The sequence below is a fragment of the Hypomesus transpacificus genome, chromosome 2 (assembly GCF_021917145.1).
Source record: "Hypomesus transpacificus isolate Combined female chromosome 2, fHypTra1, whole genome shotgun sequence".
Classification (NCBI taxonomy): domain Eukaryota; kingdom Metazoa; phylum Chordata; class Actinopteri; order Osmeriformes; family Osmeridae; genus Hypomesus; species Hypomesus transpacificus.
This window is the reverse complement of record NC_061061.1, coordinates 12,646,347-12,667,388: the sequence shown is the minus strand read 5'-3', so window position 1 is coordinate 12,667,388 and position 21,042 is coordinate 12,646,347. Positions and strand designations below refer to the sequence as shown.

Sequence of the window (21,042 nt, the reverse complement as noted above, 5' to 3'; positions counted from 1 at the left end):
TCTCCTCCATCTCTCCTCATCTCTTCTCATCTCTCCTCTCTCAGCTGCTGGAGGAGAAGTCTGTGCTGACGGACCAGCTGCAGGCGGAGGCGGAGCTGTTTGCTGAGGCGGAGGAGATGAGGGCCAGGCTGGCCAGCAGGAAGCAGGAGCTGGAGGAAGTACTGGGCGAGCTGGAGGGACGATTGGAGGAGGAGGAGGAAAGGGGCCTCCAGCTGACCAATGAGAAGAAGAAGATGCAGCAGCACGTGCAGGTAGCAACAGCCGTCCTGTTCCTCACGACACCCAGGACTGTGTGACTCTGTCTGTGCTGACTGAACCCTCCTCCTCTCCTTCCTCCTCCTCCTGTGTGGCAGGACCTGGAGGAGCAGCTGGAGGAGGAGGAGGGGGCCAGGCAGCGCCTCCTGCTAGAGAAGGTCACCCTGGAGACCAAGGTGAAGAGCCTGGAGACGGACATGCTGACTGCCGTCGAGCAGAGAGACCGACTCAGCAAGGTGAGGAGGCGTTCATCTCCTCCCCTCTCAGGAGGCTGCATCACGCCAGTGTGCTGCTTCTGTTAACCACTCAACCCACCGTCTCTCCCTGTTCTCTCTTCTTCTCCCTCCTCTCTCCTCCCTCCCTCCTCCTCTCTCTCCTCCCTCTCTCTCTTCTCCTCCTTTCTCCTCTCTCCCTCCTCTCTCTCCTCTCTCCTTCCTCTCTCTCTTCTTCTCCCTCCTCCTTTCTCCTCTCTCCATCCTCTCTCTTCTCTCTCCCTCCTCCTCTCTCTTCTTCTCCCTCCTCCTCTTTCTTCTCCCTCCTCCTCTCTCCTCTCTCCCTCCTCCTCTCTCTTCTTCTCCCTCCTCTCTTCTTCTCCCTCCTCTCCTCTCTGCAGGAAAAGAAACATCTGGAGGAGAGGCTCAGTGAGGTGACCGACCACCTGGCCGAGGAAGAGGAGAAGACCAAGAGTTTGAACAAACTGAAGAACAAGCAGGAGGCCATGATCGCTGACCTGGAAGGTAACCTTCTCAACACCACCCCAACACCATCTAACACCAACTCAACACTATATCAACACCACCTCACCTCAAATCCATCTCCACACTCCACCGTGGCGTGACCCTGTCTGTCTGTGCGTGGTTGTAACCCTCTGCGGCGGCCCCCTGCAGAGCGTCTGAAGCGGGAGGAGCAGGGCCGGCTGGAGCAGGAGAAGTGGAGGAGGAGGATGGAGGGGGAGGCTCAGGAGGCCCAGGAGCAGCTGTCTGACCTGGGCCTGCTGGCTGCAGAGCTGAGGGGGAGTCTGGCCCAGAAGGAGAAGGAGATCACCACGCTGCAGGGCCGGTGAGACACACACTAGCACATGCAGATAAACACACTCTCACACACACTCACACACACAAACACACAAACTCAAACCGTCCCTCAAATAAACACACACACACACACAGCAGGATTTTTCAGGAGAACATGGAACATCCCTCTCGTTTCCCCCCCGTGTCCCTCCCTCCCTCCCCCTCCCTCCCTCCTCCAGGCTGGAGGAGGAGGGGGCGCGGCGGGCGGAGGCCCAGAGGGCCCTGCGGGAGGCCATGTCTCAGGTGTCGGAGCTGAAGGAGGAGGTGGAGAACGAGCGGGGGATGAGAGAGCGGGCGGAGAAGCAGAGGCGGGACCTGGGGGAGGAGCTGGAGGCTCTGAGGACAGAGCTGGAGGACACGCTGGACACCACCGCAGCACAGCAGGAGCTCAGGTGTGGGGGGGTGTTACGCACTCTCATGACAGGCCGCTCCTGTGTAGCTTCAGAGCCGTACTGAGCCTGTGTGTGTGTGTGTGTGTGTGGTGTGTATGTGGTGTGTAGATCTCGCAGGGAGGCGGAGCTAGGAGAGCTCCAGAGGTGTGTGGAGGAGGAGACGAGGCGTCACGAGGTGCAGCTGTCTGACCTCAGGGTCAAACACTGTGCTGCTATAGACAACCTGCAGGAGCAGCTGGACAACAGCAAGAGGGTGAGACACACAGCAACACAATCACACACACACACACACTTCACACGGACACACAATCATGCACTCTCTCTCACACACACACATTTATGGCTCGCACACCTGTGTGTACCCACACAACGCACTCATCCAGTGAATACACTCTCAAAAACACACACACACACACACTGTCTGTACACACTCACCCAGTTGTGTACACACACACACACATACAGTGATGTGTTTGCTGTGTGGCCCCCAGGCGCGCCAGTCCCTGGAGAAGGCCAAGACTGTGCTGGAGGAGGAGAGGCTGAACCTGGCGTCCGAGCTCAAGGCTCTGCAGGGGGGCCGTCTGGAGAGCGAGAGGGGCCGCAAGAGGGCCGAGGGCCAGCTGCAGGAGCTGACAGCACGCCTGGCCCAGGCCGACAGGGAGAGGGAGGAGAGGGAGGAACGCCTGCACAAACTACAGGTGGAGGGGGAGGGAGGGGAGGGGAGGGGAGGGGAGGGGAGGGGAGGGGAGGGGAGGGGAGGGGAGGGGAGGGGAGGGAGGTCAAAGTATGCCTAAGTGAACAGTGTGACTTGAATCAAAAGGGGTTTTTTATAGCGATAATGTGAATGACTCCTTGTCTGTCTTGCAGTCTGAGATTGAGTCCATCTCCAGCTCTCTGACCTCCTCTGACTCCAAGTCCCTCCGACTCGGCAAGGAGGTCAGCACTCTGGAGAGCCAGCTGCATGACGCTCAGGTAACACACACACACTCACACAGACAGACAGTCACACACACCCCCCCCCCCCCCTCTCCTCCTCCCCTCCTCTCCTCATGCCCTCCTCTCCTCACCTCAGGAGCTGCTGCAGGATGAGACCCGTCAGAAGCTAGCTCTGGGATCGCGCGTGCGGGCGATGGAGGAGGAGAAGAACGGCCTGATGGAGCGGGTGGAGGAGGAGGAGGAGAGAGCCAAGGAGCTGACTCGCCAGATCCAGACTCTCACTCAGCAGGTAGAGCAGCTTCAAGCTAGCCCAAGTCGCTAGCTAACTAGCTACCTTGCTAACTAGCAACAGGCGAGGTCCCCTCTTAGAACCGCCCCTAACTAGCAAGCTAGCTGACTCGCTAACTAACTAACCTAACATCTCTCCGCCCCCTCCAGCTGGCTGAGCTCCGTAAGCAGTCGGAGGAGGTGAGCGCGGCGGTGGAGGCGGGGGAGGAGGCGCGCAGGAAGCTGCAGCGGGAGCTGGACAGCGGCGTGCAGCGGGAGAGGCAGAAGGAGGAGGAGAAGGAGCGTCTGGAGAGGCAGAGGGAGCGTCTGAGGGAGGAGATCGAGGACATGACGCTGGCCCTGCAGAGAGAGAGGCAGAACTGCACCGCTCTGGAGAAGAGGCAGAAGAAGTTTGACCAGGTAGAGTTCAAAGGTTAAAAAGGTCACAAAAGGGGGGGGGGGGGGGACTCGAGCTCTGAAACTGTGTGTGTGTGTGTGTGTGGGGGGGGGGGGGGGCGTCACAGGAAGTTGACCAAGTAGAAACGCCGAATCTCCTACCACAGTCTCTCTGCTAAGCACTTCCGTGGTTTTGACCTGTGCCCGCCTTGACCTTTTCCCCCCTCCACCTCTGCCCCTCAGTGCCTGGCGGAGGAAAAGGCTGTGAGCGCTAGGCTGGCGGAGGAGAGAGACCGGGCCGAAGCAGACAGCCGGGACAAGGAGACCCGCTCCCTCGCCCTGGCTCGAGCCCTGCAGGTATAGTACAGCAGGAAGAGCATGCCTGGTTACAGGTGTGTAACAGTACAGCAGGGAGAGCATGCCTGGTTACAGGTGTGTTACAGTACAGCAGGAAGAGCATGCCTGGTTACAGGTGTGTTACAGTACAGCAGGAAGAGCATGCCTGGTTACAGGTGTGTAACAGTACAGCAGGGAGAGCATGCCTGGTTACAGGTGTGTTACAGTACAGCAGGAAGAGCATGCCTGGTTACAGGTGTGTTACAGTACAGCAGGAAGAGCATGCCTGGTTACAGGTGTGTTACAGTACAGCAGGGAGAGCATGCCTGGTTACAGGTGTGTTACAGTACAGCAGGGAGAGCATGCCTGGTTACAGGTGTGTTACAGTACAGCAGGGAGAGCATGCCTGGTTACAGGTGTGTTACAGTACAGCAGGGAGAGCATGCCTGGTTACAGGTGTGTTACAGTACAGCAGGGAGAGCATGCCTGGTTACAGGTGTGTTACAGTACAGCAGGGAGAGCATGCCTGGTTACAGGTGTGTAACAGTACAGCAGGGAGAGCATGCCTGGTTACAGGTGTGTTACAGTACAGCAGGAAGAGCATGCCTGGTTACAGGTGTGTTACAGTACAGCAGGAAGAGCATGCCTGGTTACAGGTGTGTTACAGTACAGCAGGGAGAGCATGCCTGGTTACAGGTGTGTTACAGTACAGCAGGGAGAGCATGCCTGGTTACAGGTGTGTTACAGTACAGCAGGGAGAGCATGCCTGGTTACAGGTGTGTTACAGTACAGCAGGGAGAGCATGCCTGGTTACAGGTGTGTTACAGTACAGCAGGGAGAGCATGCCTGGTTACAGGTGTGTTACAGTACAGCAGGGAGAGCATGCCTGGTTACAGGTGTGTTACAGTACAGCAGGGAGAGCATGCCTGGTTACAGGTGTGTAACAGTACAGCAGGGAGAGCATGCCTGGTTACAGGTGTGTAACAGTACAGCAGGGAGAGCATGCCTGGTTACAGGTGTGTTACAGTACAGCAGGGAGAGCATGCCTGGTTACAGGTGTGTTACAGTACAGCAGGGAGAGCATGCCTGGTTACAGGTGTGTTACAGTACAGCAGGGAGAGCATGCCTGGTTACAGGTGTGTTACAGTACAGCAGGGAGAGCATGCCTGGTTACAGGTGTGTTACAGTACAGCAGGGAGAGCATGCCTGGTTACAGGTGTGTTACAGTACAGCAGGGAGAGCATGCCTGGTTACAGGTGTTACAGTACAGCAGGGAGAGCATGCCTGGTTACAGGTGTGTTACAGTACAGCAGGGAGAGCATGCCTGGTTACAGGTGTGTTACAGTACAGCAGGAAGAGCATGCCTGGTTACAGGTGTGTTACAGTACAGCAGGGAGAGCATGCCTGGTTACAGGTGTGTTACAGTACAGCAGGGAGAGCATGCCTGGTTACAGGTGTGTTACAGTACAGCAGGGAGAGCATGCCTGGTTACAGGTGTGTTAAAGTACAGCAGGGAGAGCATGCCCGGTTACAGGTGTGTTACAGTACAGCAGGAAGAGCATGCCTGGTTACAGGTGTGTTACAGTACAGCAGGGAGAGCATGCCCGGTTACAGGTGTGTTACAGTACAGCAGGGAGAGCATGCCTGGTTACAGGTGTGTTACAGTACAGCAGGGAGAGCATGCCTGGTTACAGGTGTGTTACAGTACAGCAGGGAGAGCATGCCTGGTTACAGGTGTGTTACAGTACAGCAGGGAGAGCATGCCTGGTTACAGGTGTTACAGTACAGCAGGGAGAGCATGCCTGGTTACAGGTGTGTTACAGTACAGCAGGGAGAGCATGCCTGGTTACAGGTGTGTTACAGTACAGCAGGGAGAGCATGCCTGGTTACAGGTGTGTTACAGTACAGCAGGGAGAGCATGCCTGGTTACAGGTGTGTTACAGTACAGCAGGGAGAGCATGCCTGGTTACAGGTGTGTTACAGTACAGCAGGGAGAGCATGCCTGGTTACAGGTGTGTTACAGTACAGCAGGGAGAGCATGCCTGGTTACAGGTGTGTTACAGTACAGCAGGGAGAGCATGCCTGGTTACAGGTGTGTTACAGTACAGCAGGGAGAGCATGCCTGGTTACAGGTGTTACAGTACAGCAGGGAGAGCATGCCTGGTTACAGGTGTGTTACAGTACAGCAGGGAGAGCATGCCTGGTTACAGGTGTGTTACAGTACAGCAGGGAGAGCATGCCTGGTTACAGGTGTGTTACAGTACAGCAGGGAGAGCATGCCTGGTTACAGGTGTGTTACAGTACAGCAGGGAGAGCATGCCTGGTTACAGGTGTGTTACAGTACAGCAGGGAGAGCATGCCTGGTTACAGGTGTGTTACAGTACAGCAGGGAGAGCATGCCTGGTTACAGGTGTGTTACAGTACAGCAGGGAGAGCATGCCTGGTTACAGGTGTGTTACAGTACAGCAGGGAGAGCATGCCTGGTTACAGGTGTGTTACAGTACAGCAGGGAGAGCATGCCTGGTTACAGGTGTGTTACAGTACAGCAGGGAGAGCATGCCTGGTTACAGGTGTGTTACAGTACAGCAGGGAGAGCATGCCTGGTTACAGGTGTGTTACAGTACAGCAGGGAGAGCATGCCTGGTTACAGGTGTGTTACAGTACAGCAGGGAGAGCATGCCTGGTTACAGGTGTGTTACAGTACAGCAGGAAGAGCATGCCTGGTTACAGGTGTGTTACAGTACAGCAGGGAGAGCATGCCTGGTTACAGGTGTGTTACAGTACAGCAGGGAGAGCATGCCTGGTTACAGGTGTGTTACAGTACAGCAGGGAGAGCATGCCTGGTTACAGGTGTGTTACAGTACAGCAGGAAGAGCATGCCTGGTTACAGGTGTGTTACAGTACAGCAGGGAGAGCATGCCTGGTTACAGGTGTGTTACAGTACAGCAGGGAGAGCATGCCTGGTTACAGGTGTGTTACAGTACAGCAGGGAGAGCATGCCTGGTTACAGGTGTGTTAAAGTACAGCAGGGAGAGCATGCCCGGTTACAGGTGTGTTACAGTACAGCAGGAAGAGCATGCCTGGTTACAGGTGTGTTACAGTACAGCAGGGAGAGCATGCCTGGTTACAGGTGTGTTACAGTACAGCAGGGAGAGCATGCCTGGTTACAGGTGTGTTACAGTACAGCAGGGAGAGCATGCCTGGTTACAGGTGTGTTACAGTACAGCAGGGAGAGCATGCCTGGTTACAGGTGTGTTACAGTACAGCAGGGAGAGCATGCCTGGTTACAGGTGTTACAGTACAGCAGGGAGAGCATGCCTGGTTACAGGTGTGTTACAGTACAGCAGGGAGAGCATGCCTGGTTACAGGTGTGTTACAGTACAGCAGGGAGAGCATGCCTGGTTACAGGTGTGTTACAGTACAGCAGGGAGAGCATGCCTGGTTACAGGTGTGTTACAGTACAGCAGGGAGAGCATGCCTGGTTACAGGTGTGTTACAGTACAGCAGGGAGAGCATGCCTGGTTACAGGTGTGTTACAGTACAGCAGGGAGAGCATGCCTGGTTACAGGTGTGTTACAGTACAGCAGGGAGAGCATGCCTGGTTACAGGTGTGTTACAGTACAGCAGGGAGAGCATGCCTGGTTACAGGTGTGTTACAGTACAGCAGGGAGAGCATGCCTGGTTACAGGTGTGTTACAGTACAGCAGGGAGAGCATGCCTGGTTACAGGTGTGTTACAGTACAGCAGGGAGAGCATGCCTGGTTACAGGTGTGTTACAGTACAGCAGGGAGAGCATGCCTGGTTACAGGTGTGTTACAGTACAGCAGGGAGAGCATGCCTGGTTACAGGTGTGTTACAGTACAGCAGGGAGAGCATGCCTGGTTACAGGTGTGTTACAGTACAGCAGGGAGAGCATGCCTGGTTACAGGTGTGTTACAGTACAGCAGGGAGAGCATGCCTGGTTACAGGTGTGTTACAGTACAGCAGGGAGAGCATGCCTGGTTACAGGTGTGTTACAGTACAGCAGGGAGAGCATGCCTGGTTACAGGTGTGTTACAGTACAGCAGGGAGAGCATGCCTGGTTACAGGTGTGTTACAGTACAGCAGGGAGAGCATGCCTGGTTACAGGTGTGTTACAGTACAGCAGGGAGAGCATGCCTGGTTACAGGTGTGTTACAGTACAGCAGGGAGAGCATGCCTGGTTACAGGTGTGTTACAGTACAGCAGGGAGAGCATGCCTGGTTACAGGTGTGTTACAGTACAGCAGGGAGAGCATGCCTGGTTACAGGTGTGTTACAGTACAGCAGGGAGAGCATGCCTGGTTACAGGTGTGTTACAGTACAGCAGGGAGAGCATGCCTGGTTACAGGTGTGTTACAGTACAGCAGGGAGAGCATGCCTGGTTACAGGTGTGTTACAGTACAGCAGGGAGAGCATGCCTGGTTACAGGTGTGTTACAGTACAGCAGGGAGAGCATGCCTGGTTACAGGTGTGTTACAGTACAGCAGGGAGAGCATGCCTGGTTACAGGTGTGTTACAGTACAGCAGGGAGAGCATGCCTGGTTACAGGTGTGTTACAGTACAGCAGGGAGAGCATGCCTGGTTACAGGTGTGTTACAGTACAGCAGGGAGAGCATGCCTGGTTACAGGTGTGTTACAGTACAGCAGGGAGAGCATGCCTGGTTACAGGTGTGTTACAGTACAGCAGGGAGAGCATGCCTGGTTACAGGTGTGTTACAGTACAGCAGGGAGAGCATGCCTGGTTACAGGTGTGTTACAGTACAGCAGGGAGAGCATGCCTGGTTACAGGTGTGTTACAGTACAGCAGGGAGAGCATGCCTGGTTACAGGTGTGTTACAGTACAGCAGGGAGAGCATGCCTGGTTACAGGTGTGTAACAGTACAGCAGGAGAGCATGCCTGGTTACAGGTGTGTTACAGTACAGCAGGGAGAGCATGCCTGGTTACAGGTGTGTTACAGTACAGCAGGGAGAGCATGCCTGGTTACAGGTGTGTTACAGTACAGCAGGAAGAGCATGCCTGGTTACAGGTGTGTTACAGTACAGCAGGGAGAGCATGCCTGGTTACAGGTGTGTTACAGTACAGCAGGAAGAGCATGCCTGGTTACAGGTGTTACAGTACAGCAGGGAGAGCATGCCTGGTTACAGGTGTGTTACAGTACAGCAGGGAGAGCATGCCTGGTTACAGGTGTGTTACAGTACAGCAGGGAGAGCATGCCTGGTTACAGGTGTGTTACAGTACAGCAGGGAGAGCATGCCTGGTTACAGGTGTGTTACAGTACAGCAGGGAGAGCATGCCTGGTTACAGGTGTGTTACAGTACAGCAGGGAGAGCATGCCTGGTTACAGGTGTGTTACAGTACAGCAGGGAGAGCATGCCTGGTTACAGGTGTGTTACAGTACAGCAGGGAGAGCATGCCTGGTTACAGGTGTGTTACAGTACAGCAGGGAGAGCATGCCTGGTTACAGGTGTGTAACAGTACAGCAGGAAGAGCATGCCTGGTTACAGGTGTGTTACAGTACAGCAGGGAGAGCATGCCTGGTTACAGGTGTGTTACAGTACAGCAGGGAGAGCATGCCTGGTTACAGGTGTGTTACAGTACAGCAGGAAGAGCATGCCTGGTTACAGGTGTGTTACAGTACAGCAGGGAGAGCATGCCTGGTTACAGGTGTGTTACAGTACAGCAGGAAGAGCATGCCTGGTTACAGGTGTTACAGTACAGCAGGGAGAGCATGCCTGGTTACAGGTGTGTTACAGTACAGCAGGGAGAGCATGCCTGGTTACAGGTGTGTTACAGTACAGCAGGGAGAGCATGCCTGGTTACAGGTGTGTAACAGTACAGCAGGGAGAGCATGCCTGGTTACAGGTGTGTTACAGTACAGCAGGGAGAGCATGCCTGGTTACAGGTGTTACAGTACAGCAGGGAGAGCATGCCTGGTTACAGGTGTGTTACAGTACAGCAGGGAGAGCATGCCTGGTTACAGGTGTGTTACAGTACAGCAGGGAGAGCATGCCTGGTTACAGGTGTGTAACAGTACAGGGGGTTCATCAGAGGGGCTGAGTTAATGTTCCTGCTTGTCAGTATCTCGTCTTTTGAAACTTTCTTTTCATCCATTGGTTGTCTGTAGGAGGCTCAGGACCAGAGGGAGGAGCTAGAGAGAGCCAATAAGCAGCTACGTGTGGACATGGAGCAGCTGGTCAACCAGCAGGACGACGTGGGGAAGAACGTACGATTGCGTCTGTCTGCCTGTCCGTCTCTCTGTCTGTCTGTCTGTCTGTCTGTCTGTCTGTCTGTCTGTTTCTGTCTGTCTGTCTGTCTGTTTCTGTCTCTCTCTCTCTCTGTCTGTCTGTCTGTCTGTCTGTCTGTTTCTGTCTCTCTGTCTGTCTGTCTCTTCCCATCCCTCCCTCTGATGTTCTTAATCAGTTGTCATCCTCTCCTCCTTATCAGGTGCACGAGTTGGAGCGTTCCCGCCGGGCCCTGGAGACGGAGGCCCAGTCTCTGCGTGTCCAGACCCAGGAGCTGGAGGAGGAGCTGGGGGAGGCCGAGAACTCGAGGCTGAGGCTGGAGGTCACCCTGCAGGCCCTCAGGGCCCAGTTTGAGAGAGAGATCAGCACCAAGGAGGAGAAGGGAGAGGAGAAGAGGAGGGGCCTCAGCAAACAGGTGTGGCAGCAGACAGGAGGACAAACGGTGGCATTTTGATTTGATAAAAAATAAGGTCTCACTAGCGTTCAGTGTGCAGTTTTCAAGTCATGTAACCCTATCCTCTTCTCCTTTTCTCTCTCCCTCCCTCTCGCCCTCCTCCCCCTCTCCCCTCCTCTCCCTCTCCCCTGCCTCTCGCCCTCCTCCCCCTCTCCCCTTCCTCCCGCTCCTCCCCCTCCCCTCCCTCTCGCCCTCCTCTCCCTCTCCCCCTTCATCCCCCTCTCCCCTTCCTCTCGCCCTCCTCCCCCTCTCCCCTTCCTCCCCCTCTCCCAGGTGAGAGAGCTGGAGACCCTGCTGGAGGAGGAAAGGAGCCAACGCTCTCAGGCCATGTCCGTCAAGAAGCAGCTGGAGGCGGAGCTTCAGGAGGCGGAAGCCCATGTGGAGACAGCCAATCGCGGCAGGGAGGAGGGGCTTAGGCAGCTGCGTCGAATGCAGGTAAAGAAAGCAAATCAGGGTTTGTTTAGTTATTAGTTATGGTCAGCCTACAGTTTGGGGGAAGGATGTGAAGAACACTTGTTGTTGTCTCAGGCTCAGGTGAAAGAACTTGTCCGGGAGCTGGACGAGACTAAGCTGGCTCGAGACGAAATCGTCGCCCAATCAAAAGACAGCGAGAAGCGTTTGCAGACACTGGAGGCTGAGCTTCTGCAGCTCACAGAGGTGTGTGGGGGTGTTTGTTGGGTGTGTGTGTTGTGTGGGTGTGTTAGTTTTTATATTTTATATAGATTTTATATTGGGTCATGTTGTGTGTGGAGAAAAAAAGTTTCAAAACTAAATTGTTTTTAAAGGTTGAATATTTTTATTTTTTATTATACTGTAGCCTACTATAGGCCTCTTCTATTGTACTCTGTTTTAGGCTTCTCTGCTTTCCCCTCTCCTCTCACTTGAGTGAAAAAGTGTAGTCAGTACTTCAACAGTCTTTTAAAACATGAGTGTCTGTACTTGTACTTGAAGGATGTGTGTTATTGTGCCATCTCTGCTCTGTGTGTGTAGGAGCTGTCTGTGTCTGAGCGCCTACGGAGGCAGGCACAGCAGGAGAGAGACGAGATGGCCGACGAGATCGTCAACAACTCTGCTGGAAAGTCAGTATTTCCACAACTTGGACTGTGTGTCTGTATTGTCTGTTTACGTGTGTTGCTGCCCCGTTGTCACAGGGCGAAATCATATCTGTGCACTCAAAATATATTAGGAAGCATTTCAAATAACTTTCAAATATGGTTTGACCTGTTTGAAAACCAAAACACTCGCTGATTGGTTATATGCACACGACAGTGATACGTTTAAAGAAAAAAAGTCTGAAACGTAAACGTACGACTGTAACCATTAGCTATTGCTCTCTTAACCCTAAACTCAATGCTTTTTCAACGACCGATCACAGGTCGGCCTCACTGAGATACCTCCCGTTTCCAGAATGTTATTTTTTCGATCAGAGTTCTAATAACTCCTACAACATTATAATGTACCAAAAAAAAAAAATACTAGCTAGAGCTAGCCTAGCTTGTGCTAATGTTACTGCTCAAATGCGTTTGATAGCTAGCTACCTTTACTGTAGTCGATGAGTTAGATAACCCTTACCTTGTTAAATGTCAATCATGTAGCTCGAAACATACAATTTCAACCCCTTTTCCCTCTTGCTTGAAGGGCAGCAACATAGAATCCTTTGTACATCGTTAATTGTCATTTTGGGAAGATCACCCAAACTCCTCAAAAAAGGCGGCATTTATTGTGAGAGCATGTGCCTGCTGTGAGCTACTGCTGAGCGCTCCACCAGCCTATCCAACGTTACATAACCAATCAAACTTCATCTTTACGTTCTTAACTTTAATGCCGATTTCAGATTGGTTAATATTAGCCGTCAATCGCTCCGTTGTCACGTAAAATAGAGCTAACTAGCGCGCACAATTTCAAGAGCTGAAAATACAACATTTTCGGTGGGTGGTCTTCAATTTTGGCGGTGCTACCAAGTAAAATAGTTCATTTTGAGGCCTGTCTCACCATGTCTGTAATGCGCGTGCGTGTGATTTCAGGACTGCTCTGTCTGAGGAGAAGAGGAGGCTGGAGGCTCGGATCACCCAGCTGGAGGAGGAGCTGGAGGAAGAGCAGGGGAACGCTGAGCTCATCGCTGAGAGACACAGGAAGACCACACTGCAGGTACACACACATACACTACACATACACACCACACTGCAGGTACACACATACACTCATACACCACACATACACACCACACTGCAGGTACACACACACACACACACCACACATACACACCACACTGCAGGTACACACATACACTCATACTCCACACATACACACCACACTGCAGGTACACACACACACCCACACACCACACTGCAGGCACACAGGTGCATCCCACCTCCACACGCAGCGACACGCTCAGAGAGGCTCTGGTCCGGCCTGCAGGTGGAGACCATGACGGTGCAGCTTCAGGGGGAGCGCACGCTGACCCAGAAGGCAGAAGGGGCTCGGGAGCAGCTGGAGAAGCAGAACAAGGACCTGAAGTCTCGCCTGGGGGAGATGGAGGGGGCTGTGAGGGGCAAGCACAGGCTCAGTGTCGCCGCCCTGGAGGCCAAGATAGACACCATGGAGGAGCAGCTGGAGCAGGAGAGACAGTGAGAGACACGTGTCTACACACACACACACACACACACACACACACACGTCCAGCTTCCACCCCTCCTCTCTTCTTCTTCTTCGTGTCTCTCTCTGTGAGTGTCTAAGCTTGTTCCCCTCTCCTGCAGGGAGAGAGCCATAGCCAACAAGCTGGTGCGCAAGACGGAGAAGAAGCTGAAAGAGGTGATGATGCAGGCGGATGACGAGAGGAGACATGCAGACCAGTACAGAGAACAGGTACAGCGTCCCACGTCGCACGCCTGGCTCTGCCAGCAGGGGGCAGCACAGAGCACTCACCCACATCTGAGGTTAGACAATAGAGCCAGTCTTTATTCCCAGTACAGACATAGAGCCAGTCTTTATTCCCAGTACAGACATAGAGCCAGTCTTTATCCCCAGTACAGAGCAGACACGACCAGACAGACCTGTGTGCGTCGGCAACCACAGATTTGGTGTTGTATGGCTAAGCTCTAGAGCACAGTAGGGGTTGAGTAAAGTTATCATCCCAAATATGAGAGCTTTTTGCTGTGTGCTCCGTCCAGCCTAATTCTAATCCAACTCGGGCATCTGTTTGGGGGCAAGGTAGGGGTTATGTTCCTCTCCCAGAATAATCTCTCATTTTTGGGATAGGAGGAGGGTTGGGATCCGAAAACCAGAAGTCCTCTAAAATAATTTAATCCTCCTGATCCCTGTTACACCCCCTGTTCTGATCTTAATCCACCCCCTCTCTGTCCATCTCCGTCCTGCCCTCACCCCCATCCACCCCCCCCTCATCCCCCCCCCCCTCATCCACCCCACCTTCCTCCCCTCCCCACCCTCCTCCCGTCAGTTGGACAAGTCCCTGGGTCGTCTGCGTCAGCTGAAGAGGCAGCTGGAGGAGGTGGAGGAGGAGAACTCGCGCTCCAACGCCCAGAGGAGGAAGCTGCAGAGGGAGCTGGAGGAGATGACAGACAGCGGCCAGAGCATGACCCGGGAGATCACCGCTCTGCGCAGCCAGCTCAGGTACACCCCACAGCTGTCTGTGTGTGTGTCTGTGTGTGTGTCTGTGAGAGAGAGAGATGGAGAGATTTGAGAGTACCATTCAGAGTGCTGACATGTTCGACAAATCGTGTTTCGATTTCCGTTATCATGTCTGTTTTTTGTTTTTTCTGTTGTTATTCCGTCCGTTTGTCACCTAACCCTCACACACTGTCCATCTGTCTGTCTGCACACCTCCACTCAGCATCCCCGAATGGAAGCCAGATAAGTAGGTCGCCCTGTGTGTTTCTGTGTTTCTTTAAGTCAACTTTAGAGACTCTTCATCTCAATCACGCTGTCTGGAAGAGAGCTGTGTTGAAATCTGGACCATCAGACTAGTGTTTGGCATGATTTAACCCTGCTACTGCATTTTAATGTGTGTGTGATTTATGTGATTAATCAGTCTTAGTTTGGACATGTAGTTAGTAAACTACGTTTATAGGAATGTAGTAACAAACTGTTGATTTGAAAACCCCTGCTAGAAAGTATTACTCTCCCTGGAAAGTAAAGTAAAGAGAGGGTAATATTGACATACGAGATTTTAGATTCTCTCTCACTTTCTTTCCCTCTCTCCATCTTCGCTCTCCCTCTCTCTCTCTCTCTCTCTCTCTCTCTCTCTCTCTCTCTCTCTCTCTCTCTCTCTCTCTGTCTCTCTCTCTCTCTGCATCCTGTCCTGCTCCCTCCATCCAGGCGTGCTCCGTTGCCCTTGGCGATGCGTTCAGGACGGCGAGCGTTGGTTGACGACCTCTCGTTAGAGAACTCCGATTCAGAAGAGCCCCCCGCCTCCCCAACGCCGTCCTCCGGGCCCCCGGGGACCCCCACCCCGGGGACCCCCACCCCGGGGACCCCCACGCCCACCTCAGAGAACAGCCTTGGGCCTCCTCCACCCTACACCCTGAACAACACAGAGTGACACACACACACACACACTGAAACACACACACACATACTGAAACACAATCCCCTACCCTCCTGCAGCCTTAACAGCACTGAATGACAGGTGAAGGAGAGACACACACACACACAAACAAAAGCAAGATTTGTCTTCTGGAGGAGAGGAGATCCAGGACTGATTGGACTGGAGTTCCGCCTGACTAACAGTTACGTACACTAGTGTAGGAGCTTAGATGTCTGGGGAGACATCAACTCTCAGAAACCGGTGCAGAAACGTCATTTATATCAACATAGCCGTCTGTAGTCTCATGATGCTGTATTGTGCTTAAATGACAGAAACTAAATGGCTGCCACACCTCATTGCAGCTCAATCAATGTCGAGCCATGTTTCACTCTATGAGAAGAGTCAGCATTTGGACATTCTACCTGATTCCACATAGGGCTGCCAGAATGGAAAATCATAGTTACATTGGCTCCGTTCTTCAAAGGGTTAAAGACCCTGTATCTGCATGTGTGAGGTGATATTCTGCAAGTCTACAGGGACACACCGGTCACACAGCATTTAGACCGGTGGCAGTGTGTGTGTTTCTGTGAGTCAATCACTCGTTGACTCTGCTACGGTGAGAGAAAACTTCTCTATTTTAATATACTGTACGCTTGAGAGAGAGAAAAATTACCTTGAATTTCAGAATTTTCTGTCTCACTGAATTTGAAACCAAACTTTCCAACCGTGTCCTGATCTATGTGTGGAAGACGTATGACACATCAAACACTACGGAGAGAAATGACCTGTTGGAAACCATGATGTCGTACGTGCAACTAACAATGACCCCAGCGTGTCCTATCATAGAAACATACTGATGACAGGTTCCTAGTCGTCCTTCAAATCAGATCTAGGATCAGGATGACCGGTGTTCTTTTACCATGTCCCACAGAGGGCAGGAAGGCTGCCCTGACCCGAGATCAGCATCAAGAGGGCAGCATGGTCCTAAGTTCCTCCTGCATATTTATACAGTCAGTCTTATGATTACAATACAATAACTCGTATCCTATTTTCAATATTGCTGGTCATGTGAGTATTGACTCTAGACTGATACGGTTGCTTGGTTACTGCAGGATGCAGCTGATGGCGTGTACCATCTGGCTCTGCACCCAGGTCAAGGCTGCAGACGAGTCGAGCTTTTCCAACAGTTAGTGTAGATCGTTAGATTAGATACATAGACAGTAGTGTACTGGGTAGTTTATTTAATTAAATTCTTAGTATATAGCTTCTTTAACGTATGTACAAGCAGTTGAATTCATGTAATCTAAGCCAACCTAAATACAGAATGAACATAAACACATTAAGTTATTTATTGCTGATATTATTTATTTTTATTATTATTGACCGCCGGTGATATGCAGACATCGTTCCGGTGATGTGCAGACATCGTTGATTATTATTGGTACTTGGCCCTTATCAGAATTTGTTTTTATTGCCACGTAAGTTTAAACAAACTTATGTGGAGGAAGATGAACTAAGGTCTGACCCAAGTCTTGTCCTGTGTCTAGAGAACAGCGTTGAGTTGGACCTAGATGATCGTGGAGATTGGCCTGTTTGTCTGTGTTGCTGCAGGTTTGAAATCTGAGCTGTGTGACCCCAGCGTGGGGGGCTTGTGGTCGACTGTGCTCTGCTATTGCTGGTGTGTACTGGAATATATTTGCTCCTTTGCTCTGTCACTTGGGCTTGTTTGGTTTGGAATCTGTACTGGGGAAACAAACTGAAATTTAAGTCAGATGATAGTTGTAATTAGCTATGGAGCTAGAAATGACGCAAAATAGGAATATTTCTGATCGTGGATTTCTTTGAAAATCCAATTCCTCTGATCGTTTTCAACATATCATACATAATTATCTTTTGTTTTTATTGAACAGACATATTGTACATTGTAATATTTTTTTTTATTGATTAACTATGTAAAATATTTATCAAACAAAGCTTTTGTTTTTAACCAAACGGTGGGCGTATGGATGAGAAAAGGGATTTAGTTTAGTAAATACATGTAGAATAGAATAGACAGGAGGGGAGAAGTTGAGGACATTTGTCAAGTTACCTCTGATCTGTTCTTTAAAAGTTTCAGAAAAATACTTTCTGGTTCTTTTCTCCCTATCATTCCTGCATTAGATCGTTCAATGACAATTGAGCACAAGTTAGTAAATTTAACTAATGGTGTAGGAATGTTTTTAGATTTGTCTCACAACGAAAGCTTCTGAAGGTTGACATTTTCAAAATATAAACATAGTCATGAGTGAAATGTGGATCATAAACTGATATAAGGAAATGGTTCATTTGAAGTGTCCTGTTGTTAAACACTTATGTGCTCAGAGGGATGTCTGTTTTAAAGGTAGTCAATGTGTACTACTGCCCTGTCTGTAAACACGCCATCTCTCTGAGTCTAGAATAGACACTGCCTTACAAGCCCTCACCTTTTCATGGTCCCCAGTTTCCCTGCATCTCTATAGCATGATTCATGTTTTTGTTCATAATCCAGTATGTAAAAGTGTTTAGTGTGTGGCTGATTTGCGACAGGCTTTCCCAGGCACCTGCTTGCCTGGTACAGCTCGACGTTTGTAGACACAGAAACACAGTGCCCTGTCAGATGGATGTGGCTGTTTATCTGTGGTAGAGAATTTGCCTGCATCAAGACGTTACAGGTTCAAATCCCCCCCCTCCTAAATGAACACATTGTTATTATGAATGCTAGATGAACATTTTTCTATTGAGCAAAAGTTTAATTCATGATTTAGAAAAAAGACTGGTGGTAAAATGCCAAGTTAACAGTCTTAGTAGTCTCGGTATTCACCACTCGTTACATAAGAGAAGATGAAATCTTTGGTAATCACCATGCTCTGGGTTATGCCCTGACCTGCCCTGGTGGGATCATCAGAAATGAGGGTGAGACAGCCTGAGGGTGAGACGGCCTGAGGGTGAGACAGCCTGAGGGTGAGACAGCCTGAGGGTGAGACAGCCTGAGGGTGAGACGGCCTGAGGGTGAGACGGCCTGAGGGTGAGACAGCCTGAGGGTGAGACAGCCTGAGGGTGAGACGGCCTGAGGGTGAGACAGCCTGAGGGTGAGACAGCCTGAGGGTGAGACGGCCTGAGGGTGAGACGGCTTGAGGGTGAGACGGCTTGAGGGTGAGACGGCCTGAGGGTGAGACGGCTTGAGGGTGAGACGGCCTGAGGGTGAGACAGCCTGAGGGTGAGACAGCTTGAGGGTGAGACAGCCTGAGGGTGAGACAGCTTGAGGGTGAGACGGCCTGAGGGTGAGACAGCCTGAGGGTGAGACAGCTTGAGGGTGAGACAGCTTGAGGGTGAGACGGCCTGAGGGTGAGACGGCCTGAGGGTGAGACAGCCTGAGGGCGAGACAGCCTGGGGGTGAGACAGCTTGTGGGTGAGACAGCTTGTGGGTGAGACAGCTTGAGGGTGAGACAGCTTGAGGGTTACCCTTGTTCAAGAGCATCACAAACCTTTTTTAAATGATTCCAGACATAACAGAACAACATTGCCTCTGTATCTTTACAGTAGTTCCTCGGTCCAGCACCACGTTGAGCTCCTATTTGATTTGCCAATGCTTGATTATCTTAGCAGTAGTAACATTTAACTTAATCCGGCGAGGGGTTATTTGGGTTGAGAATGGGTTGAATTTGTGTATGACTACTGAACAACGACATATATTTAGTCCTTTATGACAGCTTTTCTTTGTCTTTTATGTGTTTTATTTTCCTGAAGGGAATGCGATCTGTGTGAAGGGGTGGTTTTGTAAGTTCCTGGCTACACTGCACTTTATCCGCCACTAGAGAGAGCTACACAGACAGATCAGCTGTTGTGTCAGTCTTGAGTATAGTCCTCTTTATTTTAATCAGATGTCAACTAAGAAGATGTTAAGAAAGTAATCATGTAAGTTGTTGCTCTGTTTTCACAAATGAACATTTACAAAAAGCAGTCCTGAAGCCTGTTGTAAAGATGTGGTGTTCAGGAGATTTACAAACGGCAGAGACAGCAGACTACTCACAAGCCTGTTGGTGTTTCGAAGAAGCAAGACTGGTGCTCTCAAAGGTGTTTTGTTGTGTGTTTCTTTTTGGTTTATGGCTTCTGTAGAACTTGGAACATTTTGGACATGTGGGGTTTATGAGCCTTTTATGTTTATGATGCTGTAATTATAAAAGACTTCTGATTGGGGTTCATGTTAATATATGTCGTTGGTTTTGATCTCTGTGTGGCTTGATTTGTTTGTACTCACAGACACACAACCACTCACATTCACTTCATCTCAAGAAGATCAACATGTATGCTCACATCGTGTCGATTAATAGACATCGTATTATTAGATGTCATAAAACATTTAATGTTTGTTTCTTGGTGTCATTACAGAAGGAACGCTGTCGACGTCAACAATAGCAACTCTGTCAAATGTAAACAAAACACAATTTATAAACAGTTCGGCTGATGCCCATTTGATCCTATTGATGTCTCAATATACAGTACCACCACATGGAGACGTCGATTGAATTTAAGCAACATTTACATTCCCTGACACTGATAGGTTCCCCCGTCCTCCATGATATCCGTAAACAACCACTCCCCCTCTAGGGGCGGGGTTAACACCTGATGAAGGTTCTGAACGGGAGCAGGAAACGACCTGGCGACGCCCCCGAATGGTGTCTGATCCTGATGGCCGTCACCTTCAGTCAAAAAACAGGAACTGTCCTGTTGGGAACACGTGCTTCGGAGTATGCGGGGGTCAGGAACGTCACCATGGTAACCCCTGGAGCTGGACAGCTGGTTTGGGGTGATTTCTAGACAATCAGTCGACCTTAAACATGGCAGCTCTCTCTCTGTGGCCTCCGGCTCCACAGTCAGCAGGAACTGTTCTCTGGAAACGCTGCTGATGAAGCTGTTGGTGGCTGAACCCTGAGACTCAAAGCCCCCATATCCAGGGCCGTATCCAGGGTCGTATCCAGGGCCGTATCCAGGCTCGTACCCACGCTGCCCGGCCTCACATTCCAGCTGCTCCACACCTGATCTGGGGTTGTCACCGCTGCTGTGGACCCTCAGTTTTTTCACAAAACTTCCTGGTTGCTCCGTAAAGGTGATGTCATCAATAAGCGCCTTACCAGTCAGGTCCATAACCTCAACCTGACATCCCAACATGTCTGACAAGGTGACCTGGGTCTCCATGCTGCCTCCAAAGTCCCCATCACTGAACTCAGACTCCAGCAAGTTCAGCACATCCAGCCTCTGGTTCTCCGCAGGGTCTGACACGCTGTAACTGGAAGGAGAATATGCTGCCAGATCTTTGATCATCTGAATCCCAAAGTCACAGGAGTCTAAGGACAGAGGGGACAGCGGTGGGGACAGCAGGAGTTGTGGGTCAGCCTCGATGTTGGGAGAAACAGCACTGGGGTTGTTTGAGGCAGAATTGTGTCTACTGGGTTGCATGTCATATTTCTCTCTGACACTTTCGATCCAGCTGCAAAGGCTGTCCTCTAACAGGACCTCAGGGCTTTGATCACTTCTGTATCCTGTCTGAGGGAACTCCTCCCATTGGGGAATGTCATCTGTTTTCTCTGGACAGTTCAATGACGTGTACTGACTTTCTTCGTTAATTTTATCTCCCTTTTTTACGATCTGGTGATATGTTCCGTCATCCAGAGTGTCACCAGTGGCAGTGCTGGAGATGGTGTTGGACTTGTCCACTTGAGCTTTCGGGTTGATTTCACAGCCGTCTCCAGATTCGGTCTGTTTCAATGCGTTGATGTCAGTTTCCTGCGAGCAGAAGGCGAGATCAGCCGCGGCAGGTAGAGGAGCTGACACAGGAAGCCGTTACAGGAAAGAGAGAAAGGAGAGATTAGGAATGAAGCCATTTGGTCTTTCTGAAATGTATACATTCATGTTAGAGGATTGTGGACAACACCTTCTTTGGACGTTCCGTGTGGCAGGTTGGAGGTCACTGGAAGTTCTGGTGGGGAGGGCGGGGAGATGTGCTCCTCTGTCGAAAACAGGGATGAAGAAAGCTGATGGTTGGCTGCTTCCATTTCCGCAAACTTTCTGTTGAAAGAGAACGAAAAGTGCGAAAAGAAAGAAATATGAAACG

The 21,042-nt window shown here is 51.1% G+C and overlaps 1 protein-coding gene across 1 annotated transcript in view; it reads left to right on the top strand.

Moving 5' to 3' along the window:
• Positions 1-19,157, top strand: part of myh14 (myosin, heavy chain 14, non-muscle) — a 29,691-nt gene extending 10,534 nt beyond the window's left edge. Inside the window, exons 9-30 of the mRNA XM_047033646.1 lie at positions 27-251; positions 354-491; positions 869-992; positions 1,143-1,314; positions 1,505-1,717; positions 1,826-1,970; positions 2,209-2,415; positions 2,585-2,689; positions 2,790-2,942; positions 3,092-3,340; positions 3,560-3,673; positions 9,798-9,896; positions 10,118-10,330; positions 10,643-10,804; positions 10,898-11,026; positions 11,360-11,448; positions 12,394-12,517; positions 12,788-12,996; positions 13,126-13,234; positions 13,827-13,999; positions 14,220-14,243; positions 14,705-19,157. Coding sequence (XP_046889602.1) covers positions 27-251; positions 354-491; positions 869-992; positions 1,143-1,314; positions 1,505-1,717; positions 1,826-1,970; positions 2,209-2,415; positions 2,585-2,689; positions 2,790-2,942; positions 3,092-3,340; positions 3,560-3,673; positions 9,798-9,896; positions 10,118-10,330; positions 10,643-10,804; positions 10,898-11,026; positions 11,360-11,448; positions 12,394-12,517; positions 12,788-12,996; positions 13,126-13,234; positions 13,827-13,999; positions 14,220-14,243; positions 14,705-14,927 — 3,399 coding nt within the window. The 3' untranslated portion in view covers positions 14,928-19,157. The remainder of the gene's footprint in view (positions 1-26; positions 252-353; positions 492-868; positions 993-1,142; positions 1,315-1,504; positions 1,718-1,825; positions 1,971-2,208; positions 2,416-2,584; positions 2,690-2,789; positions 2,943-3,091; positions 3,341-3,559; positions 3,674-9,797; positions 9,897-10,117; positions 10,331-10,642; positions 10,805-10,897; positions 11,027-11,359; positions 11,449-12,393; positions 12,518-12,787; positions 12,997-13,125; positions 13,235-13,826; positions 14,000-14,219; positions 14,244-14,704) is intronic.
• Positions 19,158-21,042: the final 1,885 nt, after the last annotated feature.